We start from the raw sequence: 13,242 nt of genomic DNA, 5'->3' as shown, positions 1-13,242 counted from the left end.
GTTAACCTTGTCCAGATAGTCAAGCTCTGCACTATACAAAAGAGCACCTGCAGTGCAATAAAAACTAAGCTTGTGCCCTTTATTTGTTTATGTATAACAGAGGCCCAAGAGGGTTCTCTCCAAAGAGGAAAGGCAGGGTTTGTTTTTTTTTATTTCCCCCCCCTAAAATTATCAGGAATGTCAAGACGTGTCTACCTATATTTTTTTGAAGCTTCTTGGTCAGTCCTTGCGACCTTTTACAAGAAGCATTTTTCTCTCAAATGTTAAATAGCTGTTAAAAGATTTAAAACGATGAATAAAAGGCACTTCTATTTTTGATCAGGATTCACTTCCTTGGAACTTCTCTACCTGGGACGCCTCTATCAAATATTGGAGAAGTAGCAGAAAAGTGTCAAGACTCAAATTTATAATATACAAAGCAAGCAGGCCAAGAACATGAATTGACATTTCAGTCTCTCTCATACATCATAAAGAAGTCTTCCCCCAATTTTCCAGGGCACCTGGAAAGAGGGAGGGGAACTATAGGTCTAAGAAACTGGAAAGGGAGGAGGCATCATCTTTTAGCTCTTGGGAGGACAGGGAACCAGCCCCTCGTAAGGCCATAAAAACCAAGATACTGCACAAGATTAAAAATCCATCAGTGAACAAGGCTTTACTGACAACTTTCCATACAGTTAAAAAATAAAAATACAGAACACAGTGGACAGTGTCACATATTAAAAAACGAATAAAATTGGATCTATTCAAATGGTATTAAAATTAATTAGAAACTAAAAATCTTACAGTTTTGTTTAAGGTTTACTGGGCTTCCACCAAAATGATCGGCCTTAAAAACAACTGGGTTGTGACACACTCAAAGAAAACATGGAATCTGAAGAGACAGTGTGGGCTCTAGGCAGTGTCTTTGACTATAACTATCACCATATGTTCTTCTTCTAACTTTCCCAATGTCCTTAGTGCTGACTGGAGGTACTGCTGAGAGAATTCACAAGGAGGGAAAGCGTAAAGCATGCCTGTGCTGTCTCTGCACTTCGCCCCTCCCACAGGCAGGCTGATCACCCCAGCAGCCTGCTTCTGTTTCAAGTAGGAGACCAGATTCCTGAGAAGCCTTCGCTGCAAGCCAGGCTCCACAACAGGAAAGGTCCCCTCAGCCCCTACCCCTCCTTGGGTGGCTTGGGTAGCCAGTAGCACAGCATAACCATTAGGACTGCCTTGTTTGATACGGCGAGTTACTTCATCCAGCTTGGGCTGGTCAAGTCGAAGTCTTTGAGCAATCTTGAGCTGTGTTAACTTCCCACCAGATGAATGGTCTTTTAGGAGCCCATTGATGACACCTAGGTCTCCCTCCAGGATGTGCATAGACGTGGGGAAGCAGCTATTTTTTAACACAAGAAGCCCGTTCCAAGCAAGTTGCAGTGTCTGAGCGAATTCTGATAAGTTCTTTACTTTTTTGGTCTCAGATTTTGGCTCCTCGTGAGTTTTTGATTCCGATTCACCAGTTCGATGATTGCGTTCGCTGTCCCTTTTTTTAGGCTGAGGAAGATCAGAAGTTTCACGATGGGGTTTATCCTCAGATACGTGCCGGTTGTTCTGAAGGGAGTTACTCTGGTCTCTCTCTGTTCCAGACTCTGTAGTGTTGTTCTCTTTGCGAACCCTGTCTGGGCTGCGATCTAAAGCTAACCCACTGGCCTTTGTCCTGCCTCTGTCCTCGTAAGGTGAATGAGCAGTCCTTCCACGGTCACTGGAAAGGCTCCGGCGTTTCCGCCTTTCTTCCCAAAGCTTGGGCACGCTGCGGTCACTCTCACTACCCCAACGTTCTCCGCTGCGGCTACGCACGGATCGGCCGTAGCTCTCCAAGTTATTTCTGCGTTCAGCATTTTTGGCAGGGCTAGCCCAGTCTGCCTCTGCAAAGCTCCTGTCTCTGTCCGAGTACAGGAGATGTGGAGGAGTCCTATCTCTCACCCTTAAGTCTTGCTCTAGGCTTCTGTGCCTGCTATATCCATCAGGTAACAGCTCATAGTGCACTGGGAGCGGTGCAGGCTGGTACTGCTGGGGGTATCTTGTCTCTTCAGCTTTGGCAAAATCCACTCTAAGTCTCCTCTCTGGTCCGCCCAAGGGGAAGCCCCTCATCTGCGCACAGGCAGCCTGGGCAGCATCCAGGCTTTCATATTGAATATAGGCAAAGCTATCCCCCTTCACATAGTCAATAGTCCTGATGCTACCAAAGCGATCAAACTCCCTAGCAAGGGCAGCCAGGGATGTACTTGGTCCAAGGCCGCCTACCCAGAGTCGAGTAGTAGGGTTGGCTTTACCATAGCCAATTTTGATGGGGTTCCTGCCAACAACCCGGCCAGACATGGCGACCTTAGCCCGATGGGCCATGTCCAAGTTCTGGAACTTGAGGAATGCATAGGCCCCACCTTGACCTCGAGCAGGGCGCTTGATCACCACCTCCTCAATGATGCCATACTTCTCAAAAGCACGTCTCAGCTCCACCTCTGAAACGTTATGATCTAAGTTCCCAATGAACAGGTTCCGGGTGGCTCTCTGGTCATCCTCTGGCATCAGGTCTTCCTCAGCCACTATGGGGTAGCCATAGGGTCGGCCACGCTCATCATACAGCCCATAGTAATCCAGCGCCCTCTCCCGCTCCCGGGAGAGCCCGAGTGCAGCAGCCTCCAAGGCAAAGGCTGCAGCCGCGGCATGAGCATGTCGGGGCCTTGGCTCCCTCAATAAAGGGCTGGCAACAGGTGAGAGTGACCTCTGCTTATACTGGTAGGTGCTGTGGATGGGTGGCAGGTAGCCCAGAGGCTCTGGGGAGGGCACAGGTGGGGGTGTGCGGCTCCTGCGACCCCCACGCAGATACACAGGCTCCACCTTGAGGGGACGATCGTACAGAAGCAGCTGCCGGGCCCGGGCATGTCTGCGGGCATCACGGGCGTCCCCCGGGTGCCGGAAGTTGACATAGGCGACACGGCCGAGCTCGGGCGTGTGGGAGAGCTTCACACTGATGTCGCCAGCGCCCCCACTCGCAAAGCGCTGGAACTGGCGGAAGAGCCCATCCTCCAGCAGCTGGTCAGGCAGCGCTGCACTCAGCCCACTCACCAGCAACGTCTTGTACTCGCAGGAGCCGGGCGGCTCCACCACCAGCCCTGGCGAGCCCCCCAGCGGGGCCAGCAGCAGGGAGGGTGCTGCCCCCGGGGGGGGGCCCGCCAGCAGCAGTGACGGGGCCACCACGGCCCCCGGTAGGGCCTTGGCCTTGGGGGCCCCCAGCGCCCGGGACGACGAAGAGGAGGAGGAGGTGGAGGGAGGGGCGGCCTGGCTGCTGCGGGCGCTGGAGGCCGAGCCGCTCCCCGCCGTGCGGTGGTTGGAGTCGCTGCCTCCGGCTCGCTCGTCACCGCGGTGGCTGCGGGAGCTGGAGGCGCCGCTGCCGCCGCCGGGCGGGAGCTTGTCCCGGCTACTGCGAGAGGCGCCCGAGCTCCGGTGCGGGCCCCGCCGGCTGCTGCTGCTTTCCCGTTCTCGCTCCCGGGGCCGCTTGGCGGCGGCGGCGGCTCGGCCTCCCCCAGCCCCGCCCGGGCTGGGGTCCCGCTCGCTGCCCCGCTTCATGGCTCCCGGACCCGCGGCTCAGGAGGCGCCTCCGGCGGCCGCCGCCATCTTGGACAAAAGGGAACGAAGGCGGCTCCGGAGTCCGGCCGCGGCGCCGCGCGGGCCTCACGTCATCATTCCGCGCCCCGCCGCATGGTGGCGTCAGGGGTAATGGCGAGCTGGCGCCGAGGCACCCGTCACATGACAAGGGACAGGCTCCCGGCACCCACGCGGCCGGAGTCACGTGACAAAAAAAAGGCCCAATGGGGAAGGACAGTTACATCTTCCCCTTCCCCCCCGACAGGGGATCAATTTGGAGGGCGCCGGCTTCGAGGGCGGGGAAGAATGGGCGATGTCCCGGCCCCGCACAGCGCCCCCTGCCGCAGGAGCGGGGCGGCCCACTGCTACTTGAGATCAGCCAACAGGGCCCAGCCCATTCCCCAATCGAGCAGCCTTGCGCCTTGCCTGGGACCATCTCGGCATCGTGCCCGGCCGGAGGTGCTTTGCCCCTGGCATCCTGCTACCAGGGCCCCGGCCCCTTTGTATGCGTGCCCCCCCGCAGCACTGGACCAGGAACTCACCCCATTCCACACTGCGACTCAGGAGACAGGGCTGGGGTAAAGCTGTATTTACATTTACGTGACCAGGCTGCAGGCCCTGGTCTCACCCCTCCCCGCTGCCCCTGCCTGACAGAGCATGAGAGGTACAGTCTGCACCCGAACTGGAGGCTATGACTCACAGTGAAGCTTGTGCAGGGTCTTGTATCACACCAAACCTCTCACCCACCCTATGACCAGCCTCCAGCGAAGAGTCTGATTGTAGCAGCTGGGAAGTGCATATGCCCACAGGACTAGAGCAGCTCAACTTTGTGCACCAGGACATCACTGCTGCTAGTTTTAGCAGACTAAGTTCAGCTAAGCTAAAGCCGTACCTTCCTGTGATTTCTACTGCACTCCTTTCAACCCAGATTTTGTAGAAAAAGAATAGATTTCTTCTTATTTTAATAAAAAAAAATTCCATACAGATTGTGATGTCCTAAACTAAACCAGAATCAAGAGAAATACAAACTAGAGACATGACATAACGGGGGTGTTGAATGAGCATTTCACAACTGCTCCAGCTCCAAACTGCCAGCCTTGGGAGCCTAGTTAAATAAGTTACAAAAAAGGCTTCATAAGAAACAAAACAGATTAATGTAGTTTGTACGAGGTGCTAGTATGACAGAGGCTATTACATTGGTCAGAGATCCATCCGTGAACTGGCTGCCTTTGGTGCATATTTAGGCATTAGTTCATTGATTTTGCGAATATAGTCTGATTTTTCTGCACAGCCCTTGCATGTTTCACCCCAGTCATCTAGGATCTTCTTCAGTTCTTTCACTCTCAGTTTCTTCAGATCCACAGTACTCAAGTCAATCTGCTTGTCTAAGGAGAGAAGTGGGGGGGGGGGGGGAAGACATCAGTTACTCTAAGTGAGCAATAACAAATTGATTAGAAGCTGTCAAAATTAATCTCTTTCTTAAAGGATTCAGAGTAGCAGCCGTGTTAGTCTGTATCCGCAAAAAGAACAGGAGTACTTGTGGCACCTTAGAGACTAACAAATTTATTTGAGCATAAGCTTTTGTGTGCTACAGCTCACTTCATCAGATGCATGCTGTGGAAAATACAATAGGAAGGAAGACAGACACACACACGAAACAATGGGTGTTACCATACACACTATAAGGAGAGTGATCAGTTAAGGTGAGCTATTATCAGCAGGAGAAAAAGAACGGTTTGTAGTGGTAATGAAAATGGCCCATTTCCAGCAATTGACAAGAAGATGTGAGGAACCGTAAGGGTGGGGAAGGGAGGGGGAATAGCATCCCCATGCTTATTTTTTTCTCTCACACACACACAGTTCCTCACATCTTCTTGTCAATTTTTTTTTAATTATTATTATTATTTTGTGATGAGGCAAGGCAAGAAGGAGAATTGCAATTGAAGACAAACAAGGCTGAATTTTATGCACAAGGACACGGAATCAGTAAAGAGACTGGCAGTGTCAGACTGATGCAGTCAGAGAAACAGGAAAAGAAAAAAATAATTCTAAGTACAACAGAAGCCGGAAGCCTGATGAACAGGAAGTGGGGCCACTAGATGATCAAGGTGCTAAAGGAGTACTCAAGAAAGACAAGGCTATTGCAGAGAAGCTAAATGAATTGTTTGCAGCGGTCTTTGCAGGTGATAGATCTGAGGAATAGAGGAGCTCTGGGTATAAATTAAACAGTAATAAAGTCACCAGGATAAATGGTAGCCACAGAAGAGTTCTGAAGGAACTCAAATATGAAAACTGCTGAACTGTGGTATGTATATCATTTAAGTCAGCCTCTGTACCAGATAACTGGAGTGGAGCTAATGTAATGTCTATTCTTTAAAAATAAAAAAAGGGGCTCTAAAGGCAATTCTGATAACTATAGGCCAGGAAGCCTAACTTCAGTAACAGATAAATTGTTTGAAACTATAGCAAAAAACAAAATTATCAGACACCAAGATAAACATGGTATGTTGGTCAACACTCCTTTTATAAAGGGAAATCATGCCTCACCAATGTATTAGAATTAGTTAAGAGTGTCAACAAGCATGTGGACAAGGGAAATCCAGTTGATATAGCGTCCCCGGCCTTTCAGAAAGCCTTTGATAAGGTCCCTCACCAAAGGCTCTTAAGCAAATTAAGCAGTCATAGGATACGAAGGAAGGGCCTTTCATGGATCAGTAACTAGTTAAAAAGACAGGAAACTAAGGATAGGAATAAATGGTCAGTTTTCATAATGGAGAGAGGTAAATAGTAGGGTCCCTCATGGATATGTGCTGTTCAACATATTCAAAAGTGATCTGAAATAAGGTGTAAACAGTGAGGTGGCAAAACTTGTAGAGGATACAAAATTACACAAAATAGTTAAGTCCAAAGCTGACTGCAAAGAGCCACTAAACCGAGTGACTAGGCAACAAAATGGCAAATGAAAATCAGTGTTGATAAATGCAAAGTAATGCACATTGGAAAACAATCTTAACTATTCATACAAAATGATGAGGTCTAAATCAGCTGTTACCAGAAAGATCTTAGAATCATCGTGGATAGCTCCCTCAAAACATCCTCTAAATGCACAGTGGCAGTCAAAAAAGGTAGCAATGTTAAGAATCATTAGAAAGGGATAGATACTAAGACAGAAAATATCGTCATGCCACTATGTAAATCCATGGGTATGTCCATACCTTGAATATTGCACACAGTTCTGTTGCCTCATCTCTAAAAAGATATATTAGAATTGGAAGAGGAGAGCAACAAAAATGATTACGGGTAGGGAACAACTTCCATATCAGGAGAGATTAAAAAGACTGGGACTGTTTCGCTTAGAAAAGAAATGAATACTGGGGAATGATAGAGGTCTATAAAATCATGACTGGTGTGAAGGAAGTGAACAAAGAAGTATCATTCACCTTTTTCACACAACACAAGAATTAAGGGTCACGCAGCAGGTTTAAAAAAACAAACATAAGGAAGTACTTGTCTACACAATGCACAGTCAACCCGTGGAACTCTGTCATGGGATGCTGTGAATGCCAAAAATATAACTGGCTTAAAAAAAAGTTAATCAGGTAAATTCATGGAAGACAGGTCCATCAATGGCTATTAGAAAAGAAGGTTGGGGATGCAACCCCAGGATCCAGGTGTCCCTAACCATCCAACTGCCAGAAGCAGGGACAGGATGACAGGAGATGGATCACTCAAAACTGCCTGTGCTGTTCATTCCCTCTGAAATATCTGGCACTGGCCACTGTCAGAGACAGGATACTGGGCTAGATGGACCATTGGTCTGACCCAATATGGCCATTCTTATATTCAGCTGCTGAAGACTGAACCTATTGAAGGGGAGAGAGTCGGGAACACCAGAAAGGTGTTGGTGGTGGTTACAAGAGTTCAAGCGAGACAGAAACGAGACAAGAATTAGAGTTTTGGTAGTAAGCACAAAAAGGAAAGGGCAGATTTTTGATTTTATCTATTAGAGAGAAACATAAGGTTCAGTGAAAGCCTGGATGTGAGGATTCAAGGGTAACCCCAGAGCTGCAAACTCTAATGATGAGAGGACAGTGGAATTCTCCATCTCAAGAGGTGAAAGGAGAGGTTTTAGGACGAAAGATAAGAGAAACATGACAAATGGATCTTACTATCCATGAGGAGACAGAACAAAAGAAAGATGTGGCCTGCACAGAAGAGGAGGATTTGAGAATCATCAAAATAGAGGTGATGAGAGAATGGATAGGAATACTCAGAGAGCAAGCACAGAAAAATGGAGCCCAAGGACAGACGCCTAGCAACTAAAAGATATTTCTGAAGGAGTGGCCAGCAAGGTAGATATCACTTGGAGAGGATAATCATGGAGGGCTGCGAGACTGACCATTAATGAGGCTTGGCAAGGAAGACCTCATTAATAGACTGTCATGAGCAGTTTCAGTGGAGCAGAACTGGAAGCCAGACTTTTAGGGAATCAAGGCGGGACCATTTAAAAATTAAATAGTCTCTTGTCAATGTCTTTGATAGAGTTTGGTAACAAGAAGCCCAATTGTATGAGGAGAGTTAGGCATCCAAGAAAGAGATTCTCAGAAGCCAACAACCTGATCAGGACTTAAGCAGGGTTAGGCAGCAGCTGAGCAGTGGTTTTGTGAACGTCAGTGGTGCTTAAATGTTGGACCTAGGCATCTAGAGAGGCAGTTAGGCACCCTTTGAGAGTCTAGCTGCAAGGGTCTGGGCTAATCCTGGTTATAAGCAATGCTGCACGCTAGACAAACCCATGTCTGTGCAGGAACCCTCTGAGTTGGATTAGTGCCAGACACAGCAACTTTCACCGAATCACCCTATTAGGAGCCTCCAGGAACATTTACTACACATACTTGTGCTACTGCCTAACCATTCAAACATCTCTAACAGGGGGTCAGCTCAAGTTATCTGTCATAATACTCACTCTGCTGATCTTGCTGAAGGATTTAAGAGCAAGTGGCTTCACCTCATCAACTTTCAAAAGAAGCCCACTTTAGGCTGTTTTAGATTAGAAGCAGATCCATACAAGGGATCAGGTGCAAGTGCGTTACCTATCAGAACAAAGATCCATACTGCAGAAAAATCCAGTCATTTAACCCCATAGCTAACGTCTCCCCAAACTCACCATATTTTAGCTCACAGATCTGGCTGTCTTTCTTCTTCAGTTTCTCACAGACCTTTTCCACAGGGATGTGGTGACTCAGAGGTTTTGATACCTCATTAACCATTTTAGTGGCTGCATCGCTGGTGGCTCCAATGTAATAGCACTAGAGGGGTAGAAAGGAAAAGTATGAGGTGTCTAGTGATGCTGAGGGAAAAGAATCCTTTCAGAAGAATTCAGCTGATTTTTTTGGTTGCTTCCTCCCTCCTCTGTGCCAGAGACCCTGGGCTTTCTGCCATGCAAATCTCAGTGTCTTGCCATGATTTCATCTCAGAATTTGTTTCATCCAGAGGAGAGAACCAGCTGCTTTGGTTCGGATTTCTAGAGCAAAGTGAAAGGGGAACAGGAACCACAGCCTCACTTTCACTCTACCTCTTGGAAGCACCTCAGCTCCAGGGGAAGATTTATTTTCACTCATAAGGAACAGAGAGAACATGCTACCAATAAATGGCTTATTTGGCCTTTTGTCATGCACATTTTTGACACACTAAGTTGCCTGGTTTTGCAGTTTCACATTTACTGGTACAGAATATTTCTCCATGAGTCCTATTAGAGCTAAGAGAAAAGCTGATTTCTCATTATGTTGATGTAGGTTGTCTTAGTACCCCCCGAGTGACGTTTTATCTGAGCTGGCCTGAAGGCAGTTTTTTCTCAGTTCAAAGACAGCTTGTCTGAAGTACAATATGTCCCTGAGTATGTCTGACAAAGTCACTCCTAGTTCTCTTCAAAGATAGGGGAAAACCTTTCTACTCAGGTCACTTCACTGTGAAAGCATTTTGGACTGCTTTCAATTAGCACTTCCTTTTGGGTTAATTTCCTTTGCCATTTTTCAGTTCAAGGGCTGATAAGCATTATTACTTAAACATAGTTTGTACAGCAATCTAGATGCATCATCTTATGCTCAAGGGGTTCAGTAGAAAGTAAAATTTCATAAGAAACTCTCTCACGGCAGTTCAATTACAGGCAGAAATGAGGTCAAGCGATAGGAAAACTGGTACCAATTTATTTTTATGGTGGAGAGGGACTGCACTCCTCCTCAAATCTTCCCTAGATAGGCCTATACTGTATACACAACCATTCAGTGAGAGACTTTCCCAGTTTCTATCTACCTCCCAGCTGTTCTATGAATTATTCTGCAAAAGAGATGGTGATGGATCATTGTTACTTACCAGTCGGTTCTCTTTGCCTTTTGCTTCTTTGCAGGATTTCAAGAGTTCTTTTTCAACACTAGCTGGTGTGAACTCAACATCCTTGTCCTTTAGACTCTGGTAGAACCTTCCCAGGAATGTAACACACACTAAAGGGGGGAAAAAAATGGAGAGATTCATAACATTTGCACTAACCTGGAAGTAGCACTTGGGGAGAACTCCTATACGAAAACAAGAGAATGAAGGGGTTTGTGAATGAGGTTAGGACACTGCATTAGCGACCAAGAACCTATCCCCTTGGAGCTGCACACATGACAATTACCCCACAGTAAATCTTTCAGAGCATGAATGAGGACAGGTGACTCACATATAACTCACATACTTATACACCTCACCCACCTTGTCTCGCTAATACTTAGAAACAGATCCCTGAGGAGAGATCCCATCAATGGCATTCATGTACTGTACTGGAAGAGCAGCACAGATTCAGCTGAGGCAGTGGTTCTCAACCTATTTACCATTGTGGGCCACATCCAATACTATCTCTATGGCCCTGCAAATGTCACATGGACCACAGCTCTGTGCTGATTGGCCACAGGTTGAGAACCAGAGCTGTGGAAATACAATGCTAGCAGCAAACAATAGAGGGAGCACTAAGTGGTGGGTGGGAAGAGCCAATTTAATGCCCAGACTCTCTTATCCTTCCCTCCCAAAACAATAACTCAATGTCAATCCAAGGACTTTAAATATGCAACACTATTCTGAAAATGACAGACTCTAAGGCACTGTCGACTCCATGTTTATTGTCTCTCAGTGTGTACAGATCAAGTCCACTCAGTTTACAAAAGGAAAACATGCTTTAAGAGTGTCAGCTTTGGAAACTCAACCTTGATCTCAACATCACTAGTATGAAAAATTCTGTGGGCCAAAGGAGATCCTCAGCAGCCCTCTTGCAATCCTGTTACCTTCAATGATGAGACAAGGTGCCCAACACTGACCCCATTTCTGGGCAGAAAAAATGGCCCAGGTTAGGGCTTCCATACGTTTTACTGATACCAGGAGAAGGGATCAACCAATCTCTATGGCCTTCAGCTACTTTTACACTCAATTCCAAAGTCAAGGGAGGGCATAAGAAGATGGAAAATACAGGATCACCTATTTGAGCCCCACACAACCAAGAAGAGGTCTGCACTCCAAATATGTAACACTGGCAGAAAGCATAACCTGAACTAAATAGGCAGCTGAACTTTTTCCTACATGCATGGCATCTTTTTTGGCCATTTCACATTACTTCTCCCACATAGTGCTGTCCGCTGGTCTTGTGCTGCGATCTGGTATTTGGATTCCAGGTTCTGTAGGGAATGATACTGGTGACTGAGTTATTCTTGAACCTGAGTTCCAACATGGTGTTACAGGGCACTGGGCTGCTGGAGATGCCATCTTTCAGATGAGGTGAAAAAATTAATCCCCAGTTAAAGAGACTATTGCATTTTTTGCAGCGGTAGTGGTGCAAAATTCCAGAACTGCAGGGAAATTCCAAATTGGATAACTACATCTTTAAAGTTCCATCTGCAGAATCTGTTCACTTCTTCACTTAAGAATTGCTGTGTAACTCTTCTGTGCTGTTAAGTGGTTTAAACCTAAGAGGCTGATGCATTTCAGTGGTGCACCAACATCCCAGTGTATAGTTTGTATTATTAGCAGAACACTGGCACTCTTTAGCATAAAAGGTACAATATATATTACCTGAACTGGAGTATAATGGTGACCAGTTCTGCATGATTTCTATTGTGTTAGTCACCATGGTATCATTTATGCCATGTAAGGAGACAAAGTTTTTTTTAAATTACATTTCACTTATCAGGTCAGGCTTGCAATTTACAAATACATTTGAACATAGTCAAGATTCACTTTCTCCTTTACTAACCTGCCAACATTCAGGTTCAGAATTCACTTCCTTACCTATGGAAGTTCTTCCTATCACAAAACCTTTAATCAGAACATTCCTCACCCTCCCTACTTTGCTTTATTTGGAGATTATCAGCCATTACAGAAAAAAACACCCTAAACCCAGGATAGAACAGAGAAGTGAAAAACCAAGTATTAAATGGATCTTTAATGAAGGTGAACTGTGAAATAAGAGCAATTAAAAAAAAAACGAGGGGGGCAGAATACTAAATATCAGTATTAGGGGCAGATTTTTAAAGGTATTTAGACACCTGAAAATGGTGATCAAATACCTTCAAAAATTTGGACCCGGGTCTCAAAATTGCTCTTCTCAACTGGGTGCACGTGAGAGAGAGTTGTAGTCCTGGCTGACATCACTATGAGGCCCTCCACAGATCTTTCCAAAATCAGGACTCCCTCTTCCTGATATAAACAAGCAAAAGTTTTGGTTAGGTGTTTTAAAACAGGCTGCCAGAGACAACAGAAAGCTGCTATGAAGGACAAAGCTCAGGCAGGAAACATTCCAGACTTATCAACCAGTGACAAGAGGCAGCTTCCCTTTGCCTTCCTGGGCTGCTCTTCACTAGGGCCTTTCCCCTCTGAGATTTACAGGCACCCCAGGGAGCCCCCGGGCAGCCCCCCCCCCCGATAGCCCCTTCCGGCCCAGGCAGCTCCAGGAGCCCCACTCCTCCCGGCCCGCGCAGCGGCCGCCAGTCCGCCCACCGAGCGAGCGAGAGAGCGAGTCTCGGGTGAAGCAGCCCCACGAGGCCAGGGACTCGGCAGAGCCGGTGCCGCCCCGCGCAGCCCCCGGACAGGGACACCCGCCGGCACCTCGCTCACCCTCGCACTCCCCCTCCCGCAGGGCCCGGCTGCCGCCCGGGAGCAGGATCAGGGCCAGCGCCGCCCAGAGCCCGTTCGCCACCCGCATCCTTCCGCTGCGCACCCGGCTTCCTCGGTAGCACACGCCGCTCTGCGAGACCCCTTCGCACCCGGTGCCTTAACAACATGCACCGCCCGTCCCCCACCCCATTGGGTGCTCCTGGCGCTTCCCTCACAAGTCGAGCTCCCATTCGCCCACTGATCCATAGGCCTCCACGCTCCCTTTCCCGATTGGGCGGGCCGCGGCCGAGACTGGAGAGTTGGCGGCTGCTGATTGGACGAGGTGCGCGGAACGGCTTCAGCGGCCGGTCTCCAGGAGACGGAACAACCCCCGCGAAACGCCATCTTTGTGCGGAGCATGATCGCGCAATGGAATTCCGTGCAGCCGCCATCTTTGTGCGGGGCAAGTGCCCCATGCCAAGAGCTGTTACCCACGAGGCGGCA

At 47.9% G+C, this 13,242-nt stretch overlaps 2 protein-coding genes across 3 annotated transcripts; both read right to left on the bottom strand.

The window, feature by feature from the left end:
* Positions 1 to 389: 389 nt before the first annotated feature.
* RBM15B (RNA binding motif protein 15B) lies at positions 390 to 3,742 on the bottom strand. The gene has a single exon (XM_045024348.1). The coding sequence runs from the start codon at positions 3,604 to 3,606 to the stop codon at positions 892 to 894; it is 2,715 nt and encodes a 904-aa protein (XP_044880283.1). The 5' UTR covers positions 3,607 to 3,742; the 3' UTR covers positions 390 to 891.
* An 827-nt stretch (positions 3,743 to 4,569) lies between these two features.
* On the bottom strand, positions 4,570 to 13,002 carry MANF (mesencephalic astrocyte derived neurotrophic factor). Of its 2 annotated transcripts, none has more exons than XM_045024349.1 (4): positions 12,863 to 13,002; positions 9,994 to 10,121; positions 8,789 to 8,930; positions 4,570 to 5,009 (listed from the first exon to the last, which is right to left on the bottom strand). In XM_045024349.1, the coding sequence occupies exons 1-4, from the start codon at positions 12,987 to 12,989 to the stop codon at positions 4,825 to 4,827; spliced, it is 582 nt and encodes a 193-aa protein (XP_044880284.1). In that variant the 5' UTR covers positions 12,990 to 13,002; the 3' UTR covers positions 4,570 to 4,824. The 2 variants fall into 2 exon arrangements, with proteins under 2 accessions (XP_044880284.1, XP_044880285.1); XM_045024350.1 differs by having other exon boundaries at positions 12,760 to 12,920.
* Positions 13,003 to 13,242: the final 240 nt, after the last annotated feature.

The sequence above is a fragment of the Mauremys mutica genome, chromosome 7, assembly GCF_020497125.1.
Source record: "Mauremys mutica isolate MM-2020 ecotype Southern chromosome 7, ASM2049712v1, whole genome shotgun sequence".
NCBI lineage: Eukaryota > Metazoa > Chordata > Testudines > Geoemydidae > Mauremys > Mauremys mutica.
The sequence above is the reverse complement of the archived record's forward strand: the minus strand, read 5'-3'. Positions and strand labels throughout refer to the sequence as shown.